The sequence below is a fragment of the Myodes glareolus genome, chromosome 9, assembly GCF_982192425.1.
Source record: "Myodes glareolus chromosome 9, mMyoGla1.1, whole genome shotgun sequence".
NCBI lineage: Eukaryota > Metazoa > Chordata > Mammalia > Rodentia > Cricetidae > Myodes > Myodes glareolus.
The window spans coordinates 56,300,081-56,318,741 of NC_142034.1; the positions used below are offsets into that span (position 1 = coordinate 56,300,081).

The 18,661-nt window shown below is 42.8% G+C and overlaps 1 protein-coding gene across 1 annotated transcript in view; it reads left to right on the forward strand.

Annotated features, from left to right (window-relative positions):
* The window catches only part of Cfap52 (cilia and flagella associated protein 52), a 44,171-nt gene that overhangs the window by 6,613 nt on the left and 18,897 nt on the right, over positions 1 to 18,661 (forward strand). The window contains exons 2-6 of the mRNA XM_048448303.3: positions 3,055 to 3,254; positions 3,612 to 3,748; positions 9,506 to 9,634; positions 15,129 to 15,228; positions 16,046 to 16,162. Coding sequence (XP_048304260.1) covers positions 3,055 to 3,254; positions 3,612 to 3,748; positions 9,506 to 9,634; positions 15,129 to 15,228; positions 16,046 to 16,162 — 683 coding nt within the window. The remainder of the gene's footprint in view (positions 1 to 3,054; positions 3,255 to 3,611; positions 3,749 to 9,505; positions 9,635 to 15,128; positions 15,229 to 16,045; positions 16,163 to 18,661) is intronic.

An 18,661-nucleotide genomic window follows, 5' to 3' on the forward strand; every position in this document is an offset into this window, starting at 1 on the left:
GACCACACTAATAACAACATGATAGTCAATACTAAGTTGTCTTGAAATCTTCTAGACGGTCATCCAAAACTCTTCAATTTAGTCTCTGGAAGATTCTTAGAACAAGACCGAAAAGCAGCAACATTCTTTGCCAAAACGTCGCAAAAACAGTCTCTAGCCCATTCACTAATATTATTCTCCTGTAAAAGTTGTTGAGCTGGGTCTTCCTAGTCCACATGGCACCCAGCACAACTCTCTTCCACACTCCTATGAGAATGGCCCAGGAAGCCCTGCTTACAGAATTCATCTCCCGTCCTGATACAAAGTCCCAAAGTTCACCTTCTACTAACAAGCAGCACGAACGAGCCTGTCATGGCGATAAGACACCTCCTGTACTGTCCTGTTGCTATGAAATAACATCATGACCGAGGCAGCTTATATAAGAAAGCATTTAACTGGGGGCTTGCACACAGTTTCAGACGGTGAGTCCATGACCCTCATGGGAGGGAGAATGACAGGAAGCAAGCTGGCGTGGCGCTGACAACAGTAGCCGAGGGCTTATGTCTTATCCGCAAGCAGTAGACAGACAGAGAAAGAGACTGGGCCTAGTGTGGGATTTTGAAGTCTTGAAGCCCACACCCAGCAGCACACCTTCTCAAACAAGGCCACACGCCCTGCAACAAGACCACACCCCCTCATCTGTCCTAAACAGTTCCACCAATGGAAAACAAACATTCAAATATTTGAGTCTATGGAGCTCATATTTACACCATCACATATCAGACCTTAACTCCAAGCCCAACTCCAACCCCAAAATCAATCCAATTCACAAAACAACACCTACTCAAACATTAACTCCAACCCCAACCATTGAACTAACCCAAACCTCAACCCCAACCCCAACCTAAGTCTAACCCCCTAATAAGAGGTCATATTTTCACATGCTTACCCATTTTTAAGATCCTTTGGTATAAACTTCCCATTCATGTTCCTTGCTCATTTTTGCTGTCACTGCTGATGCATGCTCGTTTTTCTTATTGCTTTGTAGAAGCTCTTTGCTTATTAACTGAGAACCACTTATAATCTCTGTATATTACAAATCCCTTCTGGTCTGGGCTTTTCATTTGCCTTTTGTAGCTAGACATTCAGTTTTAAACACAACTGGATAAGTAATCAGCCTTCGCTGGTTTTTGGACCTAGTTTATAAGTCATTTCCTACATCTGTGTAAATATTAGGTCCTGTTTTTCACATTTAGACCTTGGATCCACCTGGAAGGTGTTGTTCACGTGCAGTGTGAAACAGCGATCTTATTTTACCGTTACCATATGGGTAGCCGTCTGAATGTTTATAAAGAGCCCAAAATCAGGAACAAAATTATATGGTTTTAGAAGGAATAGATGAAAGATATTAACTCTACTTTCATAAGAACTTCATAAAAATGGGGCCAGGGTGTGGTGGCACATACCTTTAGTCCCAGATCTGGGGAGGCAGAGAGTCTTAGGGAGTTTAAAGCCAGCTTGATCTACGTATCAAGTTCCAAGACACCCAGGAACAGGAATTACATAGTTTTGTTGTTGTTGTTGTTGTTTTTAAGACAGGGTTTCTCTGTTGCTTTGGTGCCTGTCCTGGGACTCATTCTATAGACCAGGCTGGTCTCGAACTCAGAGATTTGTCTGCCTCTGTTTCTGGAGTGCTGGGATTAAAAGCATGTGCCATCACCACCCAGCATAAGACCCTGCCTGAAAGGAAGAAAGAAAGAAAGAAAGAAAGAAAGAAAGGAAGGAAGGAAGGAAGGAAGGAAGGAAGGAAGGAAGGAAGGAAGGAAGGAAGGAAGGAAGGAAAGAAGGAAGGAAGGAAAGAAGGAAGGCAGGCAGGCAGGCAGTGCTACCATATGGTCCAGTCATACACTTTGGGCTATGTTTTTGTTAAGGTTATCATTGCAGTGATGAAACACCATGATCTAAAAGCAACTTGGGGAGGAAGGAGTTTATTTGGCTTACAGTTCCACATCACTGCTCATTGAAGGAAGTCAGGACAGGAAAAACAGGGCAGGAACCTGGAGGCACAAGCTGATGCAGGAGTCATGGAGGAGTGCTGCTTACTGGCTTGCTCCTCATAGCTTGTTCATCCTGCTTTCTTACAGGACCCAGGACTACCAGCCTAGGAATGGCATCACACACAACCCACAGTGGACTGGGCTCTCCCCCATCAATCATTACATAAGAAAATGCTCTAAGGCTTGCCTACAGCTTGATATTGTGGAAGAATTTTTTTCAGTTGAGGTTACTTCCTCTCAGGTGACCATAGCCTGTGTCAAGTTAAACATAAAACTAGTCGGCATAGGGTAATGAAATCTGCATTTTGAAGTAGTATCTAAACCACCATGTTCATTGCAGCATCATGTACAGTAGCCAAGATATAGGAGTGACCCAAATGTCCATCAACAGATGAATGGGTAAAGAAAATACGAGATGCACACAGATATACTGTGATGCTGCTCAGCCTTTTAAAAGAAGGGTATCATGCCATTTGCATAATGATGAATGAGCCTGGAGGCCATCATAACAAGTGAAATAAGCAAAACTTTAGTCTTCAAATGTTTGCAATAAGTACTCACATTCTCCCTGTGCTTATGGGCCATCCCCCTAACAAGCTGCCTGTGCCCTGTACACCCATGCCTCTCAGGATTAAAGAACCTGCCCTAGGGCTTTGCTGTCCAAAGTGAGGTTTCCAGACAACATCAGCATCCCTTGTAAGCTGACTGAAAAGAAAGAGCCCTAGCTCATTCTTAACCTGAAACTGGAATCATTTTATATTTTAACTGGCCCCATGTGAGTTTTAGGCACTTCAAAGTTTGAGAAGAGATGTGCTACACCAGTTTCCTTGTTCATGGAATAAAATTACCTATTATTCCATGTGCGTCCCAGTTCAATTAAGATTTATTTTAAGAGTGTTGTCTTGTGTACTGTGATTAAACAACAAACAAACAACAACACAGCTACCAGCCACATCTACACCTGGTTATAGTTATTATTGTTTATTGGTTATAATTATTTCTTATCTCTCTCTTTTAGGACACGTTCCCAACGGTCTCAAATGCCACCCTGACCAGGAGCACCTGATCTATCCCCTGGGCTGCACTATCCTCATCCAGGCAATAAACACTAACGAGCAGAAATTCCTCCACGGCCATGGTAACAACGTCTCCTGTCTGACCATCTCCAAGGAAGGAGATTATATCGCCTCTGGACAAGTCACTTTCATGGGGTTCAAGGTGAATAAAATTCAAAGAATTCACTGGACTGACTTACTTAAAAGTGCCTCCCTAGAAGAGCTGCCAGACTTCCTAGCTCTGTGTCACGCACGTCCTTCCATCATCCTTTGCCTTCTCTCATTGTCAGCCCATCAAGCTGTCCCTGAAAGCCTCTGGTGTCTTGGTACCAGATGCTGTAGCTTGTGACTGCAGACACTTAACTTAAATCTGCTTCGACTTTGTTGCTGTCAGTCGCGTTTCTACCACATAGTCTAACACGGGGTCTAACTTGGTGAGTGTTTCTCACCAAGCTAGGCAGTTACCCCTCAGGTTCTACTAAAGCCTGTCTAGGATCTGACAGTGTATTTCGCCCCTCAGGCAGACATCATTCTGTGGGACTATAAGAAGAGAGAGCTGATTGCTCGGCTGTCACTGCACAAGGGTAAAATCGAAGCCCTGGCCTTTTCGCCCAATGATTTGTACTTGGTTTCACTTGGAGGCCCAGATGATGGAAGGTAATGAATGAAACCTACTTTTATGCTTCCTTCCTTCTTTCCTTCCTTCCTTCCTTCCTTCCTTTCTTTCTTTCTTTCCTTCTTTCTTTCTTTCCTTTCTTTTTTTCCTTTCTCTCCTCCTTCTCCTCCTCCTTCCTTGGGGGAAGTGTTTTGTTTTGTTTTAGACAGGGTTTCTCTATATAGTCTTGGCTGTCCTAGAACTCACTCTGTAAACCAGACTTGCCTCGAATTCACAGAGATCTGTCTGCCTCTGCCTCTGCCTCCCAAATGCTGGGATTAAAGGCATGCACCACCACTGCCCAGCTTCTTACATGTTTTCTACCAGGTGTTACAGACATCAAGTATATTGTCCCTTCCCAGGTCCTCTGTCGGTCTGCCCATGTCTGAGTATGCTGCTGTATATGACAGGTCATAAGAAAAAGCAGCTTAGAAAAGTGGTTCTCAGCTCTACCACCACGTGGACATCACCTGACCCGCTCCCTGCTGCCAGGGCCCAACTACAGAGAATCTGATTTGATCAGTCTGGGCTCTAGGAGTCCCAAAATCCTCCTGGATGATACTGTGTGCACCTACAGTCAGAAACCAATGCTGTCAAAGACATCATGACCACAGCCATGATAACAGTCATTGTCTAAGGCAAATATGCTTTGAGTAGGTTCTGTGTGATGAGGGTGTGCTGAGGACTTTCACTGCAATAGCTTGCTTGAGCCTCATGCCTACTCTTTAGAACGGAAGCCCCTGGTGCCCAATGGCAACTGAACAGCTGAAGTCACTAGTGGGTAAGAGGCAGTGCGGGGACACAAACTCTGGTAGTGTGACTCCAGAGGTAATGCTATACCTGACCACAAGTCATGATCTTGGCCCTTTGACGGACTTGGTGATAGTTGACAGAGACTGTGTATGAAGTAAAACCGGAAGAAATATGCGCACACCTAAAAACATCATTTTCAGGCTGACCTGGGCTCTATAGAAAATGATGATGACCTCACACTGGGAAGGGCAATTGATGAAATACATATTCATATTTAAATGCTAAAGAGCATAGGTGGTAGAGAATAATATATGAACTGTGTAGGATCTCCCAAGTGTATTTCCACATCTGGCAAGTTCTTGGCCTTTCCCAGGTTCTCTGTTGGTCTGAACACCTCTGAGTGGGTTGGTGTGTGTGAAAAGGCTGTGAGAAAAGAATATCTCAGGAGAGGTCCTCAGCTCTGGCTGCACATGGGCATTAATACTTTGAAATAACTTTTGCATGTACAGTATTTTCTTATTTGAGCTTCACAAGTGCACAATGATATTTAGTTCCATGTCCTCTTATTATACAGAAATTCAACAAAGTTCTCATTACCTTTGCGACTTTAGTAAACATTTTTAAGTCTTCCCGCCATCTCTGGGCTATCTCCTGTTTGACTGGGTTTTTTTCCATAAGAGATATAGTCAGAAGTTTCCTGTTAATATTCTTACCTTTGTTAAAAAGCAGCTGTTCTCAGCCATGCATGCATGCATACTGAATCACCTGGAGAAATTTCAGAAGTCCTGGTGCCTGGGTTCCATGCATGGAGTATCTTGGAGGCTGGCCACTGAGCCACCACACCTCCAGAGGTCTTATGTAGGAAAACTCACCTCTGTAAAAATGGCTAATCTTTGGTTACCTTAAGCTTGCTTTTTGACTATCTAAAATTTGCTTAAAGAAAATGAGAATGTTTGAGAAAAGCGATGGATAAACTTTGCTGGGTCAGGAAAGTGCTGGATGGCCATCCCTGCTTGATCACTGTGGCTCTGACAGTTGTCTCCAGACAACTGGTCCAGTTCTAGGCTGTGGAAGGGGTCAAGTTCAGTCAATCCTCCCAACTTGGTGGTAGAGGGAAGACAAAAACTCCAGTTAATAGTAATGAACATTCTATGGTTTTCCTTTCTACAATCACAACTTATATTTTACGACTAATCTATTAATTTTTATCAATATTATCATACTATTTTTGTTACAATGCAACTCTGTCTTAGTTACTTTTCTATTGCTGTGATAAAACACCATGACCGAGGCAACTTATAAAAGAAAGTGTTTAATTTGGAGCTTACTGTGCCAGAGAATTAGAGTCTATGACCGTCATGGCAGGGAGCATGGTGGGAGGCACATGGGCATGGTACTGCAGCAGTAACTAAGAGCTCACTTGTCCTGAACACAACCACAAGGCCAAGAGAAACACTGGGATTGGTTTGAGTCTTTTGAAACCTCAAATCCTACCCCTCTAATGACACACCTCTTCCAACATGACCACACCTCCTAATCCTTCCAAAATACTTCTACCAAATGAGGATCCAGTATTTGAATATAGGAGCCTATGGGGGCCATTCTCATTCAAACCAGCAAAGCTTTTAACTCAGAACACCTATGTATACCTATTCTTTGCAATGACTGTGGAATCATACTGTACACATGTACCACAAATTCAAATTGGCCAGCTCACTACCTATGCAGGTATGCTCCGTTCATTTAAAAATTTTAAATTAAAGCTTTATTTGACTGAGATTTACAAAGAAACTGTGCTGTCCTACAATGGAAACAGATCTAGAATTCAAAACTGTCAGTCTCCTTGTGCCTTTTCTCTCATTCCCTTACTATAAAGTGTTCTATTGATTAAAGCCTCTAATTAAAATGATTTATGAGTTTTTTAAGTAGTGCTTGGAATGATGGGTTTTATTATGACAGTTCCATATCTATATCTCATTGTACATTGTTCATGTTTGTCTCCTTGCAGCCTCCCTTATCCCTTCTGCTGTCTCTATTACTTTACTGAAATGTGTTTCTTTCTTTTAAAAATTATTTACTTAGGTGCTGGAAAGATGGCTCAGAGGTTAAGAGCACTGGCTGCTCTTCCAAAGGTCCTGAGTTCAATTCCCAGCAACCACATGGTGGCTCACAACTATCTGTAATGAGATCTGGTGCCCTCTTCTGACCTGCAGACATACACACAGACAGAATGCTGTATACATAATAAATAAATAAATCTGTTAAAAAATTATTTACTTACTTGTTTGCTTGGTGTTTTGCCTGTATGTATCACTGTTCATGGCACAGGCCAGAAGAAGGCGTCAGATCTCCTGGAACTGGGGTTACAGCCCCAGTTATGAGCTGCCATAAGGATACTAGGAATTGAACCATGGTCCTTTAGAAGAACAGCCAGTGAGCTAGATCTCCAGCCCTGAGACATATTTCATATGCTATAAAACACACTCAGACAAGGTGTACAGTTGGTTGGTTTTTAGTATATTTACAGAATTTGGAACCATTACTACAGGCAACTTTATTTCCAGCATCCCAGAAAGGAAGCCCACAAGCCATTAGCAGTCACCCCTCACCCCACCCTCCTCTTTCCAGCCCAGGCAATCACCATGCTCCCTTCTGTACCTGCAGATGTGCCTGTTCTGGCAAGTCCACATAATGGAATCGCACCACCCTCAGTTTCTTGAGCAATTTTTCCCCTAAGCTCAATGTTTCCAAGGCTCACCCATTTGTGACTTGCTATCAATATAAATAATATTCAAACTATATTGTATGGATAAAGCACATTTTCCTTATCCACGCGTCAACTAATGAACTTTTGAACTATTTCATTTGCATGTGTGTGTTTGTGTGTGTGTGTGTGTGTGTGTGCTGAGGGTTGAACCCAGGGCCTGAAACATGCTAAGAACATATTCTAGCACTCAGCTACACCTCAACTTCCATGGCCACTTTTAAGGCATTATTGATTGTATAATAATTATTAATACTTCACAGTGCTGTGAACATATATATGCATGGATGTATATGTATATATATATAGGCTTTTGTATAAAAATACATTTACATTTCTTTTTAGCATGAAGCATTTGGGCTTTATTCTGTTTAAGAAGGGATCCATGTAGCCCAGGTTGACCTCAAACTTAGTATGTAGCCAATGGGGCTGACCTTGAACTCCTAGGCCTCCTGTGTCCACCTCTCAAGGTCTGGAATTACAGAAGGAGGCATCCAGTTTTAGTGCCTCTGTTCTCTGGCTCATCACCTAGTTTAACCTCGAAAGTGATTCCCCTCATGTTTCCACCATCACATGGCAGCAATCAGTGTCCACTATGCAAAAGAACCAATAGCTTTTACATCATTTCCTCTTCCTGGTTGCTGGTGATCTGTTAGACCTGGATTCAAGTCGTGTATGATGATGATGATGATGATGATGATGATAATAATAATAATAATACATTCTATATGCAGGCTTACTTTTACGCTGACAAAGGCCTAAAACATTTGCTTTAAATATTTTGATTCACATAACATAATTCCTGTTTCTTTCCTCAGAATTCTTGATATTCTCTTGCCAATATTATTCCTCTTAAGACCAAGTTGTATGATTATATCCAGGAAGATGGCAATGTCACCGTCAAGTGGGTGGGACTTCTCAAAATGTGTTTCCCAGAACAGCAGCCTCAGCATTAGTGGAAGAACGTGAGGAAAGCAAAATTTCAGTCCTTCTCCCTCAGGCTGCCTGAGTTAGATACCCAGGAATGAGGGCCAGCTGACCTCGGTTAACATGTTTATTTGTAATAAAATGTATTAAAAAAATCAAAACTTGCCAGGCATTGTAGTGTACACCTTTAATCTTAGCACTTGGGAGATGGAGGCAGGTGGATCTTTGTGAGTTCCACGTCAGCCAAGGCTACATACATAGGGAGACCCTGTCTCAAACAAAAACTAAAAATTAGTGGTCAAATAATTCACTGTATGCAAACGGCGTACTGGTCAAATCAGACGACTGTCTGTCTGGTTGATTCTGGTTCTATTGTCTCTTTACATTTGGAAATTACGTTTGGAAACACTACCTTATATCACCTTGTTTACAGTTGTCTTTACATTTTCTTCTTTTTATTTGCTGGAACACCTCCTTAAGGCCCGAGAAGCCTTTATTGGATCTGACATCCACACTGGAGGTGGGGTAGTATACAGGACTGAGGCTTCCCAGACTAACTAGAGAAAAGGGGAGCTTATGGAGCACCCCTGTGAAGACCTAAGAAATCAATCATCTGGGTTTTTTACTATGTCTGTGTGCCTGTCTGTCTGTGCCACAGTGCACATGTGGACATGTGAACATCAGAGAACAACTTGTCCACATTTCCCTTTCACCGTGTGAGTTCCACAAACTAAACTCAGGAGGCTTGGCTGCATGCACCATCCCTCCCTGAACCATCTCACATCCTGGGGGAAGAAAAGGGATTTTTTTTTTTGTTCGTTCGTTCGTTCATTTGTTTTTGTTTTTGAGAGCCAGCAGAGGTAAGAAGAGGCCATCTCAGATCCCACAGAGCGAGTTACAGGAGGTTGTAAGACAGTTGATGTGGGTGCTGGGAACCAACCTGCAGTCCTTCAGAAGGGCAGCAAATGCTTTGAACTAACCACTGAGTCATGTCTCCAGCCCCAAGGAAAATTTTTACTTGAGATGATTATTTGTTCCACTTGATGTTTGTATGCCTGAAATGCCTCGATTGGTGGGTTCACTGGCTTCCAGTCCCAGAACAATTTTCCTTCAAAGCTTTTAGACTTTTCATCACGTTTGTCTTCTAGGAAGCAGCGTAAGCATTGAGGAGATGCTTGTGGGTGGGAGAGGCCAAGTGTTTCCTCACTAGGACCGTTTCATTTTGTTCTTTTTCTTTCTGGAACTATTAAAAGAGTTGTTAACGAGGAACGTCTGATTTGCCCTGTTGGTGTCTTTCCCCCTTCTTGTTTGGCAGTGTGGTGGTTTGGAGCGTAGCAAAGAGAGATGCCATCTGTGGCAGCCCTGCGGCGGGTCTCAATGTCGGCAATGCCACCAACGTGATCTTCTCTCGGTGCCTGGATGAGATGTTTGTCACTGCCGGAAAGTAAGTCTGTGTGGTGAGGATGTCGGACCCAGATTACCCCGCCACCTACCCAGAAAACATGCGTGTGTTTTTGTGGCAATGAGAGAAGGATATGTCTTGTGCCCTGGGCAAAAACTACATTGTAGTTTTCGTAAGCTTTGAAAAATCCTCTCAGTTGGATGCATTTTAAGTAAGTTCTTTTGAAAATGCTGTTGAGGTCTATTGGAAAGACTCCTCAGAATGGACAAACACTTCTTTGAAAAAAAATTTTATTACATATTTACATATTGTGTATATGTGTGTCAACAAGCAATATGGAGGTCAAAAGACAACTCGTGGGGATCAGCTCTTCCCTTCCATCATAGGCCCAGAGAACTGAAGTCAGGCTAGGCAGCAAGTTCCTTTATCCACTCTGCCATCTCACTAGTCCTGAACTCTTCTTAGGATTCTTTATGGCATTGAAAAGACATGATTTCCAATCCGTACTTGCCGAGTAATTTGCACAGTTGCCTGGTTGGTATTTCTTACCACCTGTTCTTGATTTAGGTCTAACGAAGTGATATTTTGCAAAAGAACCATGTCAGTATATTTCAAATGCTTAAGCTATTAGCCAGGGTCATAACTCAGGTAGGGTCAGCTTCAGCCAGCTTAGGTCAAGGAGCTGAACGTGCGAACAGAACCTCCCCCAGCATGAACTAATTTACAAACTGGCACTCACAGCCCTGCTTGATGTCCCGAGGGGAAGGTGAAACAGATATAAAAATGTCCTTTTCCACATCCCCCACCAGCTCAAAGGGAAGACATCCTAAACTGTAGGGCAGAGGGATAAATTCAGGGAAACTATCTTTGCAACTCGGTCGTCTCCCATCCGAGACAGGTACACGCTGTCTGCTCCTTTCTTGGCCAGAGCAAATCAGTGCCGCTCTGCTTCTGTAACGTCTCCTGTCCCCACCGTGGGACACACAGGCTATGTTTATTCCATGTCTGAGTGAGGATGGACTCACTGAGAGGAGGTAAATTCCTTGGCATCCATGAAAGCCCTAGACTGTCAGGCAAACCACACTGGTACCCTGCCCTGCTCTCTCTGCCCTGACAGCCCAGACTCAGAAGCTCTTCAGCCCCCTTAGGGTCTGCAGAGCAGCTTGTCTCTTTGTTCTGCTGTGTCTGGGTTCTTTGGTTCCTTAGCAGCTGAAGGCATCAGTGTGTTCTAATGTCTGTGGGCAGTGTTTCTCCAAAAGTCAAACCTTAAGTTTTATGGGAAACAATAATCTTTTTTTTGCATCATTTGTATTCCAAACTGACTTCAATTTCATGTGCTACCTGTACTTAAGGATCATGTGATATTTAAGAGTGCTCCACATTCTTAAGATTTCTGTCGTGACACCAGGATGCCCTACTTTCTCTGTCACAGTCATGGTTTGTATATTCCACTATAAGCTCTCCTTGAGACAGCCCGGCACCCTAGTTTCAGCATCTGCACTATACCTACCAGTAAGACCATGCTCTCTCTCTCTCTCTCTCTCTCTCTTTTTCTCTCTCTCTCCCTCCCTCCCTCCCTCCCTCATCACTTTGAAAAATACATTTACATCTTACTAAAGTTGGCACTTTCTAATTAATACTTTCTGACTGAGATGTTGGTGAAACTCTTTGCAATATTTCCTTTTTAAAATAATACTTTCACTAATTCCTTGGGAAATTCACATAATGTCTTTTGAATATATCCACCTTGGTATTGTAATTATTATTACAGAATTATTGACTCAGTTGTGAAGTGCCAACCACATATTAAGTGTTGTTCTAATTACTAACTTAAACTCTCGCTCACTTAGTCTCATTCTCTGTCCTCGGAGACAGGAACCTTCGAACTAAAAGATCTTCCATTAAGCAAAGATCTTATTTGGCAGGAATTTTAAGGATAGCCTTAGTTACACAGTGAGTGAGGTCAGCCTGGGCTACATGAGGCCCAGCCTCTAAAAGAAAAAAGATATCACTCTTTTAAATGTTTCAACATAGCTGAACACCTTGACTTACTTTTCCTGACTAAGATTTGGTGTCCCAAACCAACATCCTCTGCTTTCCCTCTCCCACCCCAGGCTCTGGTACATTCCATTTAGATTCCACATGAGTGAGATCAGGCAATATTTGTCTTTTCTGTGACTGGCTTATCCCAGCCAGGATGATGTTCTCCAGATGGCCACTTTTCTTAAGGCTGAACAGTTTTCCTTTGTATATACACATACTTTCTTCATCCATTCATCTACCGATGGACACTCCGTTTGTATACCCTATGATGACTACAGTTCGTAACAGTATACACACACAGTATGTATTAAATAACACTTAAAGTTGCTAGGAGTGGATTTCAAGTGTTCTTACTACAAAAAGATAAGTAAAGTAACACATATGCTTAGTAGTTTAATTTAACCATTCCTCAATGTATACATGTGTTAAAACATCATGTTCTATATCATAAGTGCATATAATTGCACTTGTCAGTAGGAGGGAAAGAATAAAATGAAGAACCCTGTTTCCTTTCTACATTATTTGCTTGATTATTTAATCCATTAATTGATTAATCTTTGAGACACGGTCACACTATGCAGCCTTAGCTGTCCTGGAACTTACTAGGAAAACCAGGCTGGCCGTAAACTCACAGAGATTCTCTGTTTCCTACATGCTAAGAGTGAAGAGTGAAGGCCTGTGTCATCATGCCTGGCTCGGATGCTTTACTAAATACATGCTTGTTTTCAGTACAGTGGGAAGAGTATGCACTTCGATGTCTGAGAGAGCTGGGTATGAATCCTGTTCTGCTCTTACAAGCTCTGTTTGCATCACCTCACAGGGAGATCACAAAACCTACCCCTTAGGTTGCCGAGAGATTGCATGGAAAGTTCTCAAGTTGCACAGTGGGCTATAAGAATCAAAAACCTCAGAAATGTTTATCTCTCTTCCTTTCAGCTTCTACTTCAAGAGCAGGGGGAGGGGGGCCTAAAAGATGTAAAGAAAGAAAAAAAGACATAAAGGATCAAGAAACTATAGGATGAGTTATTGACTCTGTACTTACAGGCCCAGCCCTTGTTGAAGGGTGAGAGGAATGGCGATTCCTTCCTCCCTAGAAGAGCTAGCGAACTTACTTGATGGTGGTTAGTTGAGAGGGAACAGGTAGGACCCTGACATACAGGAAAAGATTAAATTAATGGCCACCCTAGGCATGTGCACTCTCAGCTTGTTGAAGTGGGCATTTCTTCTACTGACCAGATGTGGGTCATACTCAAGGAAAAGAGCTGGTCTTGTCTTCCATCAGACAGCTGATAGTTAATACAGAGACTCACAATGGTCAAAGTCCATAGAATAAATTCTGTGTAATGCTATGACCTAAATAGGACATAGATATCACCTCCCCCCTTGCCACCCATTCTTGGAGAACATCATGAAAAGAGGGTGTAGACAGACTGTAAGATCCAGAGGTAAGGGGAGATTTTTGTTAAGTAATGTGTTCTGGATATGACGGGGCCATTGTACTCATGAACTCCCAGCAGCTTTGGTTGCCTGTCCAACACCTTCATAAGATCAACCCAGTCACCTAACCTAGAGATGAGCCCTGAGATGCCCTGACTGTAGCTGCAGCCGTTGGCTGCTGGTGAACGGGAGTCAGTTTTCTTCAGCTGTGTGGCCCCTAGTAAGCTATCCGTGTTCTAGTGGATGGTACACAAACCCATGCGAATATGGGCCACACTCGTTGGTCTCAATATGCTACGAAAAAAAGGAGGAGGAGAAGTTGGGAAGGGAAAGTGTTTGTGTGCGGGACTGGAAAAAGAAGTAGGGGTGGATATGATGCTAAAGCAGTGTATCCACGCACGAAATCACCAAAGAATAAATTAAAGTTTCTCTTACAAAGAGAGTAAACGTGTTGGGCCAAATTTGGTTTGAGTTTTGCCGGAAGTGTTCTTACTAGGGTTTAAGAAGATCACATTGGTCAGGGCCCATGGCATTACAGTGTTGGTGGCCTCCTGGAGGCTGTTCTGATAAATGTGCTCTTTTCATTGTTGACAGTTTGTTATCCTTCTATCCAAAAGGATGGCACAGTTCCATCCCTAGCCTTCTCTCCCTAAGTCTATTGCCAGTCTCCATCAGAGGCTACCTATCCCTGCACTGCAGCGGGAAACAGAGGAGGCTGTCATGGTGGCACATGGTTGATGTTAAATCAAGGTCAGAATTATGATGCAATTCCTTGACTGCATGTTCTAATTTTCAAAATCAAGTTGCTTTGCGAATTAACGAGAAGATGTCTCACTTAAGAACTGGTCTGATATCAAACCAGTTGCAAGGGAATATTACCTTAATTATGGAAAGATGTGTTACATTTGTTCCTCCCACATTTGTTTAATTATGTAAAGATGTATTGCTGTTTCACCTTGCCTATCTAAGGAACCTGATGGGTCTAATAAAAAAGCGAATGGCCAATAGCTAGGCAGGAGAGGGTTAAGAGGGGCTGGCAGACAGAAAGAATAAATAGGAAGAATCTAGGCTAGACAGAGGGAAGAAGAGAGAAAAGAATGAAGAGAGAGGGCCTTACCTGGGGCCAGAAACCAGGCAACTGCCAGCCGTCCAAACACAGAGACAGCAGAAAAGTAAGATATGCAGAAGGGAAGAAAGGTAAGAATCTCCAAGACAAAATGTAGATGAAGAGAAACAGGTTAATTTCAGTTAAAGAAGGAAAGCTAGCAGAAACAAACACAAGGCCGAGCATTCGAAATTACCAAGTCTCCGTGTCATGATCTGGGAGCTGGTTAGCGGCCCAAAAGAAAAAGCCTGGTATAGCCAGTCCTCTTCATCTGGTCCTGGGCACTGCTCCTGGGTTCTGGTTGGGCAGTCATCCTGAATGACTGCTAGGAACACACTTCTACCAGAGAGCAGAGAAACCATGGGCCTACTAGGAGTTCCATTCCAATGATGATAAAATTTCTAAAGCATTGGATGAAATGTAAGATTTTTTTTTTTTACTTTTAATGCAATTTAATGCGATTGTTTCCATGGAATCATTTCAAACATATTCACATTCTTCAGTACATCTTAGCAGTCTCATCATTTAGATTTCAAGGGAAAATCCAATTAAGAATATGCTAGAATAAGGTAGGAATAAAAGGCCACTAAGAGATGGGACTAATTCAGGAGCTAATAATTATTATTTGGAAAGTTTCTCAAATTACCAATTATGCTTCATTAATTAGTTATCAGATATATACACAGTGGGCTATGTATGTCCCAGTGAGTTTTTTTTAATGAAATTGAGTGGGTAGGATGAAATAGAAAAGACAGAATAGAATATAAAAATGTCAGAGTGAACCCTCCACAGTGAGATTAAACATTATTTAACCTTGCTTTTGTTTGTTACATGTATGTTTGTATGTGTCTACTGAACTGTGAGATTAAAGGTTATTTAACCGTAAAAAAAAAGATGTATGTGAAGCAGCATTTAAAAGGGTACGCATTTGATTCTGATTTTTCTTCGTAGCGGGACAATTCGAGTGTGGGAACTGGATCTCCCAAACAGAAAAATCAGGCCCACTGAGTGTCAGACGGGACAGAAGAAAAGAATAGTCATGAGTACCGGAGTGAGTGTCCCCTCAACCCTTGCTCCGTCCAGTGGCTAGTAGTGCAAGCGCCTGCCAGCAGTCCTGAGCAGGAGAGTGTGTGCACTGGGTCAGGCTAGGGAGGACAGTCTTGTAGAATGTCCGGGAGGAGGTACAGCTCAGAGGGAGCACCACAGCTGGGAGGAGCTGGGCAGCACTAAGAGTTCCCATTGTACTGGGACCTGAGCAGTCATCAAACATCCAAAGCCTGACCTGGAGGGAAGCAGTGTGGCCAGGTGATACTGAGAGCATACAGCACCTGCCCCCACCACCATTGCTATTTCTTCCATTGAAAATAAAGTCTCTGATAGTAAAACTCATTGTTGAAATGCAGACTCTTTCACAGAGAGATAGTATTCATTGGTTTGGATATGGAGTCGTAATTCATCCGTAGAACTCTATGCTCCATTGACTTAGTCTTCTTTTAACATGTAGTCCTCTTTTTACGAACGTACCTTCTGGAAACTGTGAGATACGGTAAATGTGTGTCCTCCTAGGAGAGGCACACCTCTATCCTAGGAGCCCTTTGGAGGTGACTCAGCAGTTGGCACTGGCCATGCATGTGAGCCTCAGACCCAAATGAGTATCAAGTACAATCCATAGCCATTGTCTCCAGCTGCGGGTGGCCCTGACCCTGCTCCTCTCACGGCTGTGCTGACCTAGCCTTGTGTCTTGGGAAAATAGCTGTTATCGTGAGCTTCTTGGTCAGTCACCCCAGAATTTCATCTCCTCCCTAACCGGGGCTCCATATACCACTGGGGAGTCTCAGGTCTTTAGGTTTCTGTTTCTGACCTCCCAGATGGCTGACGACGACAGCTTTTTCTACCTCGGCACTACAACCGGAGACATTCTGAAAATGAACCCCAGGACCAAACTGTTGGCAGACACTGGGCCTGCGAAGGACAAGTTCAGCTTGGTGAGTAGAACCTGTCAAGGTATGTTCTGGTCCTCCCTGACATCATTTTCTTTCCTCTGCTGACAGCAAAGACTTTCATTAAGGCAGAGTCCGTAGGGGAAAAAAAAAATAGGCAAATTAGCAAAGGCTGCAAAGCCATACCCAGTTGACAAGCTCCACTAGCTCGTTCTCCAAGCCCTACTCTCTGGTTTTCTTCAGGGCAAAGACATCCCTAGGTGTCACTGTAGGGTATCAGTCAGTACCTTGCCCGTTTCCCCCTCTTCAAAGTACAGGATCGTGTGTTTCTTTAAGAGTTGGAACTACATTGGTTCCAGTCCAGTTGTCATCTACGAGGAGAAAGGGGTGCTTTTTGATCTCTCTCTCTCTCTCTCTCTCTCTCTCTCTCTCTCTCTCTGTGTGTGTGTGTGTGTGTGTGTGTGTGTGTGTGTGTGTGTTCAACTCTGATAACTCTACCTTAGATTTTAGCCTCAGTGTTGGTATAAGTCTTTCATGAGACCAAGAAGTCATCAACAGTGCTAAGTTGCAGGGTTCCCAACAATTCTTGTAAAAACTCCAGTAAGTAATGCTAACACTTAAACAGAAATAAAAGACCCACCACTGAAAGATGACTTTATACTAAGGACAGCTATCTCTCATGTGCCCGGGAAGTTCCTGAACTGTTTCCACTAAACTTTGAGTTGGGAAGTTGGTGTGCGAAGTCCTACACCTGCCTGTCTCATTGCTGATATCAGAAACAGATGGTTCCTATGGAAGCACAGCTACTTTCCCACCGCACAGACATTCTCAAGAAACCGAAATACTATGCAGGCCTTGTGGGAAAATGTCAGTTTCCTTAATCATATCACCATTTAATATTCAACTTTTTAAAGAAATCCACAAAAATGGGAAGAAGGCGTGATACAGGCAATACACAAGAAGACTGTTTAGAAATGATTCTATAGGAAATCAAAGCGTGGCCTAGATCGACTTTTCTTTTAATTATTTAAGAGAAACAGATTTTAATACTAAGCAGCTAAAACAAGGCCCATCAGAGGAAAGGGAGACATAGCCTAGAACCCTGCCAGTTCCAAGGCCTGCTACGCCTCCAGAGGCCATCTGAAGACACGCCTGGAAAACTATTGATAGGCATAGTTCCTGTTTGTTTGTTTGAAATTTGTTTATTTGTTTGGTGTTTGTTTCTGCCTGGACAGTACTTGGGAGCTAAGTTCCCCTATGAAGCAGATGCCGGCGTGGTAGTGCCCCTCAGACCACTGGCATTTAAGCCTCCTACCAACTCCTGCTCTGCTGACCCTCTCAGGACTAATGGTTCACCCCACAAAGAGAAGATTGCTTGAGGGATGAGAAGATAAGAGGCCCCAGTGAAGATGCCTTGCTTGAAGAATCAAAGGACCTTGGGCAGTTGCTCATTTTGAAACTCTACTCAAAGGTTCTCTGAAGAGAGAGGCAAAGGTTATCATGGTTTAAAACTGGCCTATTAGATAGATATACAGTTCTACATTGGAAGGAGTTGACCGTGCTGATGATGATAGCAATAATAATTACCACAGGGCGTTTTATAAGGTGTCAATGAGAAAACCACAAAACAAACAAAAGTAATCAGGGGAGAAATAATAGAGACCTATTTTCGCATTTATGAGTAGGGAAACTCACTATTGCTAAGGTGTTAGAACTTGCACTGGTGGGCTCGTGTCTGGACTCACAGCTCTTGGGAGGTGGTGGCAGAAGGATCAGTAGTTGACAAAAACAGCCTGAGTTACATGAGAGCCTTTCTCAAAATCCAAACCAAACAAAACAAATTAAAACAAACAACAACAACAACAAAAACCAAAGCCAAATCACAACAGCAAAACATACACACACACACACACACACACATACACACACACACACACACACACACAGAGAGAGAGAGAGAATCAGTTCTTCCAACTGGATTTCCAATTTTAATATAATAGTGACCTAAACCCAGAGTTAATTATAGATGCTGAGAAACTGATTCAAATGATGACAAAAAGCAGCAAAAGATCCAGAGCAGCCAGCATAGCCCCGAAGAGCTAAGTTGGAGGAGCTCGAGGGCCCAATTCCAAAGCTTGCCATAAGTTTAAAGTAATAAAGATGGTGTGGTTTTAATGAAAAAGCAGACAAAACAGCCCAGAAATCGACCTGCATGAACATTCTTCACGTTATCTGACAAAGCAACAAAGACAGTTCTTGCACAAATGATGCTGGTGCAAGTGCACACACACGTGCAAAGCAAGCTCCCCAACCCCCACAACGACCCAGACACCAAACTTAATCCTTTACAGAGGAGCTCAGAATGAATCACAGAGTTAAATATAAAGCATATAATTTACAGAAGATAATGTAGGAAAAAATGGCATGACCAAGGGGTTAGTGATGACATTTGAAATACAACAGGTAAGCCACAATCCAGGAAAGATGTTGTATTAGAGTCCTCGAAAGCAACAGAACCAATAGAAGGAATACAAATCTATAAGA